This window comes from Arachis hypogaea, chromosome 14, assembly GCF_003086295.3.
Source record: "Arachis hypogaea cultivar Tifrunner chromosome 14, arahy.Tifrunner.gnm2.J5K5, whole genome shotgun sequence".
NCBI classification, from domain to species: domain Eukaryota; kingdom Viridiplantae; phylum Streptophyta; class Magnoliopsida; order Fabales; family Fabaceae; genus Arachis; species Arachis hypogaea.
Window position 1 is genome coordinate 139,101,825 of NC_092049.1, and position 14,472 is coordinate 139,116,296.

The following is a 14,472-nucleotide window of genomic DNA, read 5'->3' on the forward strand; positions in this document are numbered from 1 at the left end:
AATTATTATTGTTACACAAAAACTAATTGACTAATTTTTAATTATTATTATTATTACATGAAAACTAATTAATTAATTATTAATTAATATTATTACTTCAAAATTAATTCGCACTTAGTTATAAATCTTAAGTGATAAAACTAATTCGTTCTTGGTTTAAAAGATGATAAAAGTATCTTTAAATTTAGTTATTTAAATAGAATTATTATTTTTATTACGTGAACTTACTCTCTTATTTTTTATTTAATTTGTTTAAATAGAACTTAATTTTTTCAAAAATCACAATAATGAGGTGAACTTATTAATTAGTTTAGGAATAAATTTAAATTAAAATAAATTTAGATTAGTTTTTTTAAAAAATTTAATTTATTAGTTTAGAAATATGAGCTACAATAATCAATAATTATGTGAACTTATTTAAAATAACATAAGCAGATAATTTAAAATTTAAAAAATAAAAATCTAAGCAAAACAACCTACTAAAGCAAATAACTTAAAATTGAAAAGTAACAACCCAACGAATTAATACGTTATAATTTATAAATAAAATTTTAAAAAATTCTAGTAAACAACCTAAGCAAATAAAATTTTAAAAAATTATAGTAAACAACCTAATTCAAGAGGTCGCACAGCGCGACGAAAGTCGCAACAGTGGTTGGTGGGCGACAGTGTAAAAAATGCGTGGAGATGGCGGATTTGTGAAGGGAGAGATTTAACTGTTTTTAAATAAATGGAAAGGGATTAAATTTTTTATGGATGGTTTTTATTGTGTAATATAAATGTGATTAGGATAAATGTAGAAAGGATTTTTTTTTAATTTTAGATTTTGATTTTTGAATTTTTATTTATTTATTGATTTGAGTGTTTCTAAATAAATAATAAAGGATTAAGTTTTTCTATTTTTATTGTGTATTATAAATGTGATTAGGATAAATGTAGAAATAATCTTTTTTAAATTTTGAATTTTGATTTTTAAATTTTATTTATTTATAAAATTTAAATTATAAATAGAATTGACTTATGTTGACTTGTAGAGGAGTTGTTTCCTATACTTTTTCTTAAACAAAACTTGAGAGAGCATGGAAATTAAATAAACTAGGGAGTACCTGAATAAAATAAAGTTGAAAGCCATACAAGAAAATGTAAAATTTACACCACTATAGTAATTATATCAACATGCTACAAGGCTTCATTATCAGATACAACCAAAAATAAGTTGAAAATAGAAAATTTAACGTGGTTCAATTAACCTACCATGAAAGAAAGACCTAGGAGCACATGCTCTATGAATAGTGAAGAATTCAAGTGGCAAGCACAAATATCCCAACTGTAATCCCAACAAAATACTGAAATACTTACTATTCAATTAACCATTAGTTTACATGTTAAATCTCTCATACTGATATGTGACATTTCGTGTAGACATGATAACTCTACCAAGACAATATTGAATAAAGATAAAGCAGATAATATAAGAGATTGAATTTAACTAGAGGAAACTCTATCTGTACTTTCAAATGTTCCAATATTTCACATTCATAGTTGGAACTTGGAAGGGAAATCATACTTTGATGCAAAAGCAAAATAAAACAAAATTCTCTAGAAGCTTCTTCTAGCTGAACTTGCCAACACTTTATTTACAACATAACTAAGTGTCTCTGTTGAGTCATTCGCTCCTAGTTCTCTTTCCTTGTTTGACATCGTTCTTCTGATTCTGATGGCCTGTAGAAAAGATAAGCACCGCCTTAGACATGAAAAAAGAAATAATTTAAAACCCCCTCACCACAAGAATAGGCTTCAGGAACCAAGACAGTGATCAATTATTCCATAAGCATCGAAAAATTCAAACAGCCAAACCCCGCATCTGATTGCAACTTGATGCATAATGCATCTTGCTAGGTATTTTAAATTAATCACAAAGCAATGAAAACTATGAGGAATAACATAGTGCAATCCTTAGGAGAATAGTCACATACCATTTTTCTTCTTCTTATTCTTATCCTTATCTTTAATCTCACTAGGGACTGGCACGAGACTCTCTGTGTATAAAATGTAGCTTGTGCCGTCCTTAAACCGCCGATGAGAAGGAGCTCTAAAATGTCCCAGATGACGATAATCAAAACATTTGAGTTGGAGGAGCTCTCCTCTGACATTAGATTTGGCAAACCTTAAGTAGCTATCTATAAATTTCAGACTAGAATCTAGTGCAACAATGTCACTACCATTGGATAAGCATAGAGGCGCAGACTGTTCACCACCACCAGAAATCTGATAGAAAGTCCAAGATGAATGCACTTTGTATTCTTTCATCACCCATATGTTAGTTTTATCGCGATCATAAGAATACAAGGCCAGACACCCTCCTAGTAGGACGAGATGAGTGGAATTGAGATAACCCATCACTTGTTCAGGCATAGATATGGTTGAGAAACTTCTTTCCTTCAAATCAAATATAAGAATACTATACTCACTAACTCCAAGAGTGCGGGACGACCAATGAATAGCGCCATTCAAAAAGAACCCACGAGATTCCCAGCTGCTCCTACCCAAGGGATTGGAGAGTCCAAAATCAAGATTAGTCGATGAATTGGTTCTCAAAGACAAGCAATCAAAGTGGTCTTGGCCATTCTTATCCCGAGAAGCTACAACAACTAAGTAGTCATCCTGTGAGGCATCGTAACCAAATCCATACAAAATCGCACTATAGGGAAACATAAACCACTTGCGAGGACTACGAGAAACAATGTGAGAGTAGGATACTCTTTTGCTGGATCCAGTCACTGGATTCCATACGACAAAAAAATGCGGGGCTCGGTGTAAGAGAACAAGCCCTCTGCAGGAGCACATAACTTCAAAATCATAATGTGTTTTCATCTTGAAAGGGAGAGATACCTCTTTTACTACAGTAGCACAATTGTATTCGTGAAATGCTGCGTCAATGTCAACGGAGCAAGCCTTGGAGTTGAAACTTATGAAGAGGCATACATGGGTGGGTGCGGCAGAGAGGTGAAGATGCGATTCCGCAAAGTGTGGATCGGAAATGAGAGTGTTCCAAAGCTTCGAAACGCACTTGAGGCGACCGAGTTGTTTGAGCGGAACCCTAAGTAAGATTCTGTGAATCAGCTCAAGAGGGAGAGTGTCGTTAATGCTCTTGCTCTTGTGATTCTCATTCTGCTGTTGCTTCTTCTTCTTCTCCATGATCGATTGCTGTTTTGGTTTGTTCCCTGTTGTGTGCTTCTGCTGCTTCTACTTATCCATGCTTGGAAATTGAAATGGAAGGCTGTGCTTTTCCCAATTCATATAGCAATTCCCTCATTCCCGGGATTTGAAATTACGTTGAAAACAGAGGACCAAGGAAAGGGAAGAGTCAGTTCTGAATTGGATATTGGAAAAAAAATATTTTTTTATTTTAAAAAAAATTATTTAAAAAGTTCTTTACTATTTAGATCATATTTAGTTTTTTTTTTAAAATATTAAAAACATTTTACTTTTATCTGGATAAAAAAATTATTTTTTAATTAAGTAACATAAAAGACATTAAAAAATAAAACTTGTATGGTTTTTTTTTTTTATCTTAAAAAGCTTCTAAACTATATTCATAATTATACAAAGGCAAGACATTCTTATTGCAATTACGTATAACTAAAAAAATTTATTATAATTGTGATGGGAATAGGAAAAGAAAAAAAATTTAGAATTAAAGTAAAACTCATAATTGACTATAAACAATATAAAAAATAATGCTCTAAAATTAATGTAAATAGAAAAAAATGTACTTGAAAAAAATCTTGAAAGTACTTTTGGTTTGATGCTAAGCGAAAAAAATCTTGAGAGAATATATAATGAAAAAATTGGTAAAGTAATAAAATGAAAATTTTATTATTATTAAATTTGTAATTTTTATTGTATATGAATTGTACGAGAAGTTTCTGGTACGGTTTGAAGGGTGGATCGGGAACCCGCGGACGGAACTGGAGCCGGGTCGCTTGACTGGAACGATGGGGGTGGTACCTGCAAAGACACTCCGACACCCAAGTCAGAATGGATCTAAGAGGTAGAAAGTGTGTGGAATGAATGAATACCTGGGGGGGGACCTGGGTCCTCTTATTTATAGATGAATATCTTATCTTATCTTATTTGGTTAAGATGAGAGAGAGATATTTGGGTTAGAGGTTTTGTAGGGCCGGTGTTTGGGCCTTCGTGTTGAGGCGGGTCGTCCCCGGGTAACCGGGTATGCGGGATCCGTGGGTCGGATCCGTAACAGTTGCCCCCGCAGCGGGAGAGCGAGCGAGGTCGGTCTGTCGCTGGGAGACGTTTGTCATGGGCTCGATTTTTCTCGGGTGCCCGTCTGGTTTCTTTGAGATGAGGTCGGTGCCTCGGTCTCCGTGTTTGTGGAAGATTCGTCTGACCGTTTAGGTCTGACGTGACTCTTCCGTATCGGTCGCGTCTGTTGCGTTCTTCGAGGCGTTACCTTTTTTCGAGGGGTATTTATTGCAGGTTGTGCTTTTTCTTTTTTGCCCTTGCGTTTGTTTTGCTTTCCTAAGGGTATTTTCGTCGTTGTATTTCTTTCAAAACCGTTTTGGTTTTCCTCCTTTAGTTCCCTCGTTCTGCTTTTACTTCTCTATTGCTTCTCTTTCTAGTTACAGCATTTTCCCTTCTCCATTTTCGCTTTCTGTGGTTTCGGTTGGATTTCTTTTGCGGCGTCTTTCCTTGGGGTTGTCTTCCTTCGATTTATCAGGTTAGCATCTCTCTTGTTTCTTTTTGCTTTCTTCTGCTTTATTTTCTGCAGCATTTTGTTTTTGTTTTTGCTAAGTGTAGCTGTTTTAGAGTAGTTTTGTGGTGTTTGTATGGTGGTTTAGATAGTTCTGTTGGTTTCCTAGAAAAGGGTTGGGGCGAGTGCCACCGTATAATTGGTGGTGTGCGGTGGCGGTATTTTTTGGTTTTTTACCCGCCGTCGTTTTCTGCCGTGAGGTTTGGCTGACGGTGGTGCTCGTCGATATTTTAGGTATGGCTCGCCGACGGATGGAGGGTGTGAGGGCTCCGGTGGCCCCGGCGGGGGGTGTCCCTGACCTTTTTTCTTGGGTCACCAGTGATGTTTGGGGGACACCGTCGCGGATGACGGAGGCGGACCTCCAACGGCTCCGTGATGAAGGGGCTGTTTGTGGGGGTGGCGATGCCGAACGCCACTACGAGCTTGCCCTCTCTGGGGTTGACGAGAGGGTTTGCTATACCAATCTCGACTCCCCGACAGTGCCGGATTGGATGTGGGTGTATGAGGCGATGTTCACCCGGCTTGGTGTTCGGCTTCCCTTTTCTCCTTTTGTTCAGCAATTGTTGAATCGGTGCTCCGTGGCGCCGTCCCAGCTACATCCGAACAGCTGGGCGGCAATACGGTCTTTTGAGCTTGTTTGTGATTATTTAGAGTTACCTGCCTCAGTAAACGTTTTTCTTTTCCTTTTCTTGTGCACTCTTCCGACTAAGGAGGGGAAGCATAAAAAGGGGTATGTGTCTTTCCGAGCTCAGCCCCATCGTCGGATTTTCGGTTTGTATGAAGACTCCTTCCACGGTTTCAAGAGTGGTTATTTTAAGGTTCGTCCCGCGGGGGGACATCATCCCTTTTGGTTGACGTTGGAGGGTGATCGTCGGTTCCCCACTTACTGGAATTTTAAGGCGGGACCGTCGGTTTTTACTTGGGTTTCGAAAGAGTTCCTGTCCTCGGAGGAGCGGGATATTGCTCTCGTTCTGTGGCAGTTGTTTGGAGAGCGTCCTCTTAATCCCCGGGATGTGATGGGTGATCCGGTTGCTTGTCGGTCATATGTTGGTGTGTGTCTGTTTTTTCTTTGGTTTTTATGTTTTGTTTCCCGTTTTTGTAACTTGGGAATTTTTTTGTATTGTTTGCAGTTGAGATGGTTGGTGGCTTGACATCCTTGGCGCGTCTGAAGGCGGCGATGGCCCAGGAGGAGGGGTCGTCGTCCCCGGCTACTCCCGTTTCTAATCCTGCCGTGGAGTCGCAGCCGGTTTCCCAGGAGGTGATTTCCTCAGGTGCGCGGGCCGATACTCAAGTTTCCCCTGGCCCTGCGAACTCTCCTGAAGTCGTCGTGGTGACGGCTGCTGAGGCTTCTCGGAAGAGAAAGAGGCCTGAGGACCCGAGCAGTGAGACTTTTGAGGATGAAGGTCTTGTGCCCAGCGTGATGGATCGACGCTTCGATGCTCCGGGGTTTATTGATCAACACTTGATGCCTGGAACGGAGCCATTTTTTGATGGCTGCGATGTTTCGTTCCAGGCCAAGTCGGTGTATCGTGCTCTCCTCCGGTCTGCCGTTGTTGTTCGGAAGGCTGAGCCTGTGATGGCTCAGGTCGGTTTGCTGGACAAGAAGCTTCGTCATTCTCATGCTGAGGTAGCCAAGTTGAAGGGGGAACTTGAGGCTGCCGAAGCTGCGAGGGAGAGGGCTGTGAAGTCTTCTGAGGAGGCCGGGTCAGAGATTCTTCGACTTGCCGAGGTTGAAACTTCGCTTCTTTCTCAGCTGGCAGAGGAGCGGCAGCGGGCTTCTGATGTAGGTTCTCAGGCTGCCATGCTTCTCGCCGAGTCGGAGGCTCTAAAGGCCGAGGTTGCTGCCTTGAGGAGGGAGAAGACGGAGTTACTAGCTGATGCGAAGGACGCAATTGCGGCTACCGAGGAAACGATGAGGGCTCAAGCTTCAGTGCTGGCTCCTGGTGTGGATGTGTCCGTGATGGGGGCCTTCAAGACTGTTCGCGATGGCCAGATCGTTGACCTCGAGTAGCTTTTACTTTTATCTCTTTGGATTTTTTCTTTGAACTGTGCTTTTGGATATTTTCGGATGGCCGGGGGCCGTGTATTTTGATTTTGGAACACTTTATTTTTGTTTTAATGGTACTTATCGGCCATTCGGGCCTTTCGTATGTTCCGTTTGTTGTTTTTGGGCCGTCCGGGCCTATCATGTATTCCGTTTTAGGCTATTTTGCTCCCTCAGACCGTCGTTTGGTCGGGGTTTTTTCATGGATATCCGCGTATTTTGGACCTGGGGGGTGATCAGTTCCCCAGTTATGGCCGTGTTTTCGTTCCGTTTTTTGGGACGTTTAGGAAAATATAAATAGCTGTTTTAATGGAATTTTTATTGATGGTTGGGCCTCGTTAAAACCCTCCGTTGGTGGCGGGAAAGAGTACCCGAGTTTAAAACTTAGATGAAATAAAAACACTTAGAATTTGTATACTGGTAGGAGAAGTACAAAAACAGAGATGAGGGCAAGGGTGCGACCTTGTGGGTTGGTCTAGGCGTAGTATCGTCGCAAGTTGGCGGCGTTCCATGTTCTCGGGACTTCGTCGCCGCTGAGCCGTTCGAGTTTGTACGCTCCTTTTCCGATTACGGCCTTGATTCTGTATGGTCCTTCCCAGTTGGGGGTGAGCTTCCCTTCTCCTGGGGTCGGGGGACCGATGTCGTTTCGTCGTAAAACGAGGTCGTTGGCCGCGAATTCTCGCCGGATGACTCCGTGATTGTATCTCAGGCTGATTCTTTGCTTTAGGGCTAGCTCTCTGAGATGGGTTATGCTTCTTGTTTCGTCAATGAGGTCTCGTTCTGCTTCCTCGTCGTTACCTCCGACCGTTTTTCTGGGGCTTGGGTCTCCGATTTCTACCGGGATGACCGCCTCAACGCCGTATGTTAGTCGGAAAGGTGTTTCTCCCGTTGTTGTTTGGGGTGTGGTTCGGTATGACCATAGGACCGATCCGAGCTCGTCGGCCCATAGTCCTTTGGCTTCGTCGAGCCGCTTTTTAAGTCCTTTGACGATTATTTTGTTCGCGGATTCCACCTGTCCGTTTGTCTGAGGGTGTTCTACCGAGTTGAAACGGTGGGATACATGTAGCCCCTCTAAAAATTCTCTGAATTTTTTGTCGGTAAATTGGGTTCCGTTGTCCGAGATAACGATCTCGGGGATCCCGAATCGGGTGATGATCTGACGCCAGAGGAATTTTCGGCATTGGGTTGCCGTTATGGAGGACAGGGGTTCGGCTTCGATCCATTTAGTGTAGTAGTCTATGGCGACGATGAGGTATCTAAGCTGGCCGGGTGCCGTTGGGAAAGGTCCGACGAGGTCGATGCCCCAAGTGCCGAACGACCGTTCTGCCGATATGGTGCTGAGCTGGTGCGGTGCGGCTTGGTGGATATTGGCGTGCCTTTGGCATTTGTCGCAGTTTTTAACTATTTGTATGGAATCTCGGATAACCGTAGGCCAGAAGTAGCCTGCTCTGATGACTTTTCGGGCTAAAGTCTTGCCTCCGACGTGGTGACCGCAGCAGCCTTCGTGGATTTCACGGAGTATGTACTCCGTATTCTCGGGTTCTATGCATTTGAGCAAGGGTTGCGAGAATCCGCGTTTGTACAGCTGTCCTGCGACAATGGTATAGTTGGCGGCTTCCCTTTTTATTCGCTTTTCTTCTTTGTGATCTGGTGGCAGTGTTCCATCGAGGAGGTATTGCAGGATCGGGTAGGTCCAAGATCCCTGGTTTGAGATTGTCAGGTGAGCGCTGGTTGTTGTTGACACGGAAGGTGTCTTAACGACTTCCTGGATTAACGATTTGTTGCCGTGTCCGGGTTTGGTACTGGCTAGCTTGGAGAGTAGATCTGCTCTGGCATTTCGTGCCGTATGGTGACGTGTTCGAATCCTTCTCTTAGTTCGTTTACCTTGGCGAGGTATTGTTGGAGTAGGGGGTCTCGTGTTTGGTAGTCTCCGTTAATTTGGGAACTGACTACTTATGAATCGGTATTCACTTCTAGGACCTTTGCTCCGACTTCCTGGGCTAAGGAAAGGCCTGCCAAGAGGGCCTCGTATTCTGCTTGGTTGTTTGATACCGGGAATTCGTATCGTACCGATTGTTCGATCGTGATTCCGTCTTGATTTTCGAGTATGACTCCGGCGCCTCCATAGGTGGAGTTTGATGAGCCGTCGACATGTAGTTTCCATGAATCGGGGGTGAGCTTTCCCGGGGTCATCTCGGCGATGAAGTCGGCCATAGCTTGTGCTTTGATCGCATTCTGGGGTTCGAATTTGATCTGGAATTGAGATAGTTCGATGGACCACGCTAGCATTCTTCCGGCTAGGTCGGGTTTCTGCAACACCTGTTTGACCGCTTGGTCGGTTCGAACCGTTATGGGGTGAGCTTGGAAGTATTGTCGTAGGCGTCGGGAGGCTGTAAGGAGTGTGAAAGCTAGCTTTTCTAAGCGTGAGTAGCGGGCTTCCGCGTCCTGTAGGACTTTGCTTATGAAGTATATGGGTTTTTGTTCCTTTTTCTCGTTTTCACGGACGAGTGCTGCTGCGAGTGCCTCTTCCGTTATGGAGAGGTATAAGTAAAGTGTTTCCCCTGTCTGGGGTTTGGCGAGGATTGGTGGTTCCGCTAGGACCCTCTTGAAGTGTTGGAATGCTTCTTCACATTCCGTCTCCCACTTGAAGGGGGCTTCTTTTTTCATTAGTTTGAAGAAGGGGGTCGCTTTTTGGGCTGAAGCCCCGAGAAAGCGTGACAGTGCCGTTAGTCGACCGGTAAGCCTTTGGATGTCTTTGAGGTTTTTGGGGCTCGTCATTTCGAGGACGGCGCGACATTTCTCTGGGTTTGCTTCAACTCCGCGTTGCGTGATCATGAAGCCGAGGAACTTCCCTGCCTCCATTCCGAAGGCACATTTTGCCGGGTTGAGTCGCATTTGGTGCTTTCGTAGGGTGTTCATTATGACTTTGAGGTCGTCGGTTAGTTGTTCGCCGGATTCGGTTTTGGCGAGCATGTCGTCTATGTAAACTTCTAATTTGTTACCGGATAAGTCTCGGAATATCTTGTTAACCAGTCTTTGGTAGGTTGCTCCAGCATTTTTTAGGCCGAAGGGCATTACTGTGTAGCAGTACGTCCCGTCTGGGGTGATGAACGCTGTTTTCTCTTCGTCTGGTCGGTGCATCGGAATCTGGTTGTATCCGGAGTATGCGTCCATGAAGCTGAGGTATCGGTGACTGGATGCGGCGTCTACCAATCCGTCGATGTTTGGTAGGGGGAAGGCGTCTTTCGGGCAAGCTTTGTTGAGGTCCGTGTAGTCGACGCACATTCGCCATTTCCCATTAGGTTTTTTCACCAGTACGACGTTGGCTAGCCAAGTCGTGTAGGGGAGTTCTCGGATAAAGTTGGCCTCGAGTAGGGCTTTAACTTGTTTTTTGACCTCGGTGGCTCGGTCCGGTGACATTTTTCTTCTCCTTTGTGCTATTGGTTTAGCTTTGGGATCCACGGCCAGACGGTGAGACATTAGGTCGGGGCTTATTCCCGGCATGTCGGCCGGTGTGAATGCAAACAGGTCCCTATTTTGTTTCAGGAGTTGAGAGAGCTCCTCTTTGAGGTCGTATGGGAGGTTCCTGTTAATGAAGGTGTACTCATCCTTGGTTGGCCCTATTTGTAATTTTTCCATATCCCCTTCTGGTTCTGGCCTGGGTTGGCCGTCTTGTCGGGCATCCAGATCGGCTAGGAATACACCGGCCGCATCTCGTGATTTCTTCCTTAGGGCTAGGCTGGTGTTGTCGCATTCGGCTGCGACTTCTCGGTCTCCGTGGATGGTGCCGACGGAGCCGTCGTCGGTTCTGAATTTCATGAGGAGGTATTTGGTAAAGATAACTGCGGAGAAGTCGTTGATTGTTTTCCTTCCGAGAATCACGTTATAGGCTGTGGAGTCTTTTAGGACTACGAATTCAGATAGAATTATCTTTTTTTGGCTGCTCGTTCCTATGGTGATGGGAAGTGTGATTGAGCCGTCTGGTTTGAGGAAGTTGTCTCCGAGTCTCGTGACGCCGTGGCGGTGTGTTTGGAGGTTGTCGTTACGGAGTCCGAGTTTATCGAAGGCTCCCCGAAAAAGGATGTTTGAGTCTGCCCCGGTGTCTACCAGTATTCTTCGTACGAGTCCTGTTCCGATTCTAGCGGAGATGACGAAAGGGGCGTCCTCAGCTGAGGTGCCGTGTTGGCAGTCCTCTGGTAAGAACGTTATCGTATTGTCGGCCGCGGAGATTGGGACTTGGTTCCTTACAGCCATTATCTTGAGGTCTTTCTTCATTGTTAGTTTTGACTTGCTTGATACGTCTTTGCCTGTGATGACGTTTACTATGATGGTTGGATCTTCCTCTGGGCTTTCCCTCGAGGGTTGCTTTTGGGTTCTCGGGTTACGTCCTTCCCTCTCCGACGACCTGTCTCTCTCCGCGCGTCTCGGTTCTCTGATGATTTTGGCGAATTCTGGGAGTTTGCCGTCTCGTATGGCTTGTTCAATGGTGTCTTTAAGGTCGAAACAATCTTGTGTTCTGTGACCGTAACCTCGGTGGTATTCGCAGTAAAGGGTCTTGTTGCCTCCTGTCCTTTCTTTGAGTTGCCGTGCTTTCGGAATGATGCCTCGATCTGCTATTTGGTGGTATACGTCGGTGATTGGTGCTGTCAGGGGCGTGTAGTTTGAGAATTTGCCTATTCTCGGTGGTCGGCTGGTCGGCCTGGGGTGGTCCCGTTGATTCTCTTTGAGTGTTGGGTTTTGGTGAGAAGCCGAGTTGCCGCGCTGGGCGTTGCCGTGCTGCCGTTTGTTGGCAGCAACGACCTGGCTGACTTCTTCGTCGTTGATGTAATCTTTGGCGACGTTCTGGATCTCATGCATGGTCCATACCGGTTTGGTGGTGAGGTGTTTGCGAAAATCTTCGTTCATTAGCCCATTGGTCAGGCAAAGGCTTGCGACGGAATCCGTGAGTCCGTCGACCGTTAGGCATTCGTCGTTGAAGCGGTCGAGGTATTTTCTTGTGGATTCTTCTTGTTTTTGCGTGACCCCTAGTAAGCTGATGGGGTGTTTGGCTTTGGTGATCCTAGTAGTGAACTGGGCCATGAACTTTCGTGTAATATCGTGGAAGCTGGCTATGGATCCGTTCGGGAGGGCGTTGAACTATTTGATCGCTGGCCCGGCGAGGGTTACCGGGAAGGCTCTGCATCGGACCGCGTCGGCCGCTCCTTCTAGGTTCATTCTGGCCTCAAAAGCCGTTAGGTGTTCTTGGGGATCCTTAGTTCCATCGTATTTCATATCGGTAGGTTTGTCGAAGCCTTTGGGGAGTTTTGCCCTCAGGATTCTTTCTGTGAAGGGTGTAGCTCCCATTATTATATGGTCGTTTCTCGTGCGTTTGGTGTTTCGGTCTCTCCGATCTTCGTCTGAGTAGTGTTGATAACTCAGATCTTGAGAAGCGCTGCGGTTATGTTTCTTGTTGTATCGCCGTTCTGGCGATTTCTCGTGTCTATGATCGCGTGTTGAGCTGCGACCGTCTCTTCTGTCGTGTCGTCGGGTTGGCGACCTTCCGCGGCGAGATCTTGATCTGGAGGTTGCATGGCTTCCGTGCTCGTTGTTGTGTTTTCCTTTATCAGTTATCTTGCCTTCAAGTTCTTGGACTCGGAGGCAGAGATCCTGGATGATCTGCGCTGCTTTGTCGCTGGCTTTTTCAGGATGTCGTCGGTCCGTGATGTCGTGATCGTTCGCGTTTTGAATAGTGCTTGCTATTCTCGCTTGGTTCGTTACTTCACGGTGCTCGGGGGTTGGGTTAATTGGTTGAGAGTCATCCTGGCTTGAGGGGGTTTCCTCCAGGACGTCCCCCATTGGGTCCAGCTGGCGCAGGTTCCCCACAGACGGCGCCAATGTACGAGAAGTCTCTGGTACGGTTTGAAGGGTGGATCGGGAACCCGCGGACGGAACTGGAGCCGGGTCGCTTGACTGGAACGATGGGGGGGTGGTACCTGCAAAGACACTCCGACGCCCAAGTCAGAATGGATCTAAGAGGTAGAAAGTGTGTGGAATGAATGAATACCTGGGGGGACCTGGGTCCTCTTATTTATAGATGAATATCTTATCTTATCTTATTTGGTTAAGATAAGAGAGAGATATTTGGATTAGAGGTTTTGGAGGGCCGGTGTTTGGGCCTTCGTGTTGAGGCGGGTCGTCCCCGGATAACCGGGTATGCGGGATCCGTGGGTCGGATCCGTAACATGAATTTTATTATTTTAATTTAAGGATAGTTAAACATTTAGTTATTTACTTTGTCCATTAAAAAAATAGAAAATAAAACTCTAAAATTAAATATAATGGAAAAAAAAATATACATGAAAGACGTGTTACTAGTGGAATTTAGTCTTGGAAAGTGTTTTTACTTTTTAACCTAAACGAAAGTAAATGCGGAGAGAAATTAGGATTAAAAAAAAAGCATTTTTATAACTATCAAAATTATTTATTTGGTTCAATCTCTTTCGTTAAGTCATTAGAAAATTTTTAATAATAATAAATTTTTTTAAATAAAAATAGGGGCAAAAAACTAAAATAAGCCAAGAGAAGTTGCAAATTACCTAAATAAGCCAAAGTGAAATTCGTTTCAGCAATGAGCCAAGCCATATATTTATATAATTCGAACCAATGTGGTTCGAACTCGAATCATTAATAATTCGAACCAGCTTGGTTCGAATTACACACAAATACACGCACACACATAATTCGAACCAGCTTGGTTCGAATTACACACACCTAAATAATTTATGGTATAATTCGAATTATGCTGTTAAAAAATTAATAATTTATTAAAAAAATTATTAAAAAAATTAATAATTTAAAAATAAAAAAATATATTTTTTTGTTTCATACGTTAAAAAAAACTAACAAAATATTTAATTACGATACTTCTTTAAAATATTAATGAGCTATCAATTCGAATTCCATACAATACTTTTCTATCCATTTTTAATAGTTCATGAATATTTTTTAATAAATTTTTTTAAATTATACTACAAAAAATATTTTATCCTATGCAAAACAATTTTAAAAAAATGGCTTAAAAAATGTTAGGAGTACTATAAAAATTTGTAATGTTATAATAACTTAGGTAAATACATGCATGTACTCAAATTTTAAATAAAATACTCTACATAGTCAATAATAATTTAGAAATGAAAGAAAATATTTTATTCCATACAAAATAATTAAAAAATATATTTTATCCTATACAAAATAATTTTAAAAAATGGCTTAAAAGATGTTATGAGTACTATAAAAGTTTGTAATATTCTAGTGATTTAGGTAAATACATGATAAAAATATTTTTTCTTTAATTTCTAAATTATTAGTGACTATGTGGAATATTTCTTTAATGTCATAAGTCATTAGGACATTACAAATTTTTATAGTACTTCTAACATCTTTTAAGCCATTTTTTAAATTATTTTGCATAGAATAAAATATTTTTTTGTGGTATAATTTAAATAAATTTATTAAAAAATATTCATGAGCTATCAAGAATGGGCAGAAGAGTATTGTATAGAATTCTAATTACTTACCATATAATTTGAATCAGAGTAATTCGAACTTCGCTATGCGTAATTCGAATCATGTAATATCTCACCATATAATTTAAATAATTTTATTAAAAAATTATCAT

General features: G+C 42.6%; 2 protein-coding genes across 2 annotated transcripts; both read right to left on the reverse strand.

Annotated features, from left to right (window-relative positions):
* Positions 1–1,447: 1,447 nt before the first annotated feature.
* LOC112740696 (F-box/kelch-repeat protein At3g23880-like) lies at positions 1,448–3,352 on the reverse strand. Its single transcript, XM_025789292.3, has 2 exons — positions 1,977–3,352; positions 1,448–1,722 (listed from the first exon to the last, which is right to left on the reverse strand). The coding sequence occupies exons 1-2, from the start codon at positions 3,196–3,198 to the stop codon at positions 1,667–1,669; spliced, it is 1,278 nt and encodes a 425-aa protein (XP_025645077.1). The 5' UTR covers positions 3,199–3,352; the 3' UTR covers positions 1,448–1,666.
* Positions 3,353–8,768: 5,416 nt separating this feature from the next.
* LOC140178779 (uncharacterized) lies at positions 8,769–11,090 on the reverse strand. Its single transcript, XM_072216033.1, has 2 exons — positions 10,099–11,090; positions 8,769–9,993 (listed from the first exon to the last, which is right to left on the reverse strand). The coding sequence occupies exons 1-2, from the start codon at positions 11,088–11,090 to the stop codon at positions 8,769–8,771; spliced, it is 2,217 nt and encodes a 738-aa protein (XP_072072134.1).
* Positions 11,091–14,472: the final 3,382 nt, after the last annotated feature.

Excerpts from the sequence above, each read along its gene's own strand:
- LOC112740696 (XM_025789292.3), bottom strand. The coding sequence starts at position 3,198 with ATGGAGAAGAAGAAGAAGCAACAGCAGAATGAGAATCACAAGAGCAAG. Across the intron at positions 1,723-1,976 it reads GAATAAGAAGAAGAAAAATG|GCCATCAGAATCAGAAGAAC; the intron begins GTATGTGACTAT and ends TCTTTTCTACAG.
- LOC140178779 (XM_072216033.1), bottom strand. The coding sequence starts at position 11,090 with ATGAAGAAAGACCTCAAGATAATGGCTGTAAGGAACCAAGTCCCAATC. Across the intron at positions 9,994-10,098 it reads CCTAATGGGAAATGGCGAAT|CTTCATGGACGCATACTCCG; the intron begins GTGCGTCGACTA and ends CCGATACCTCAG.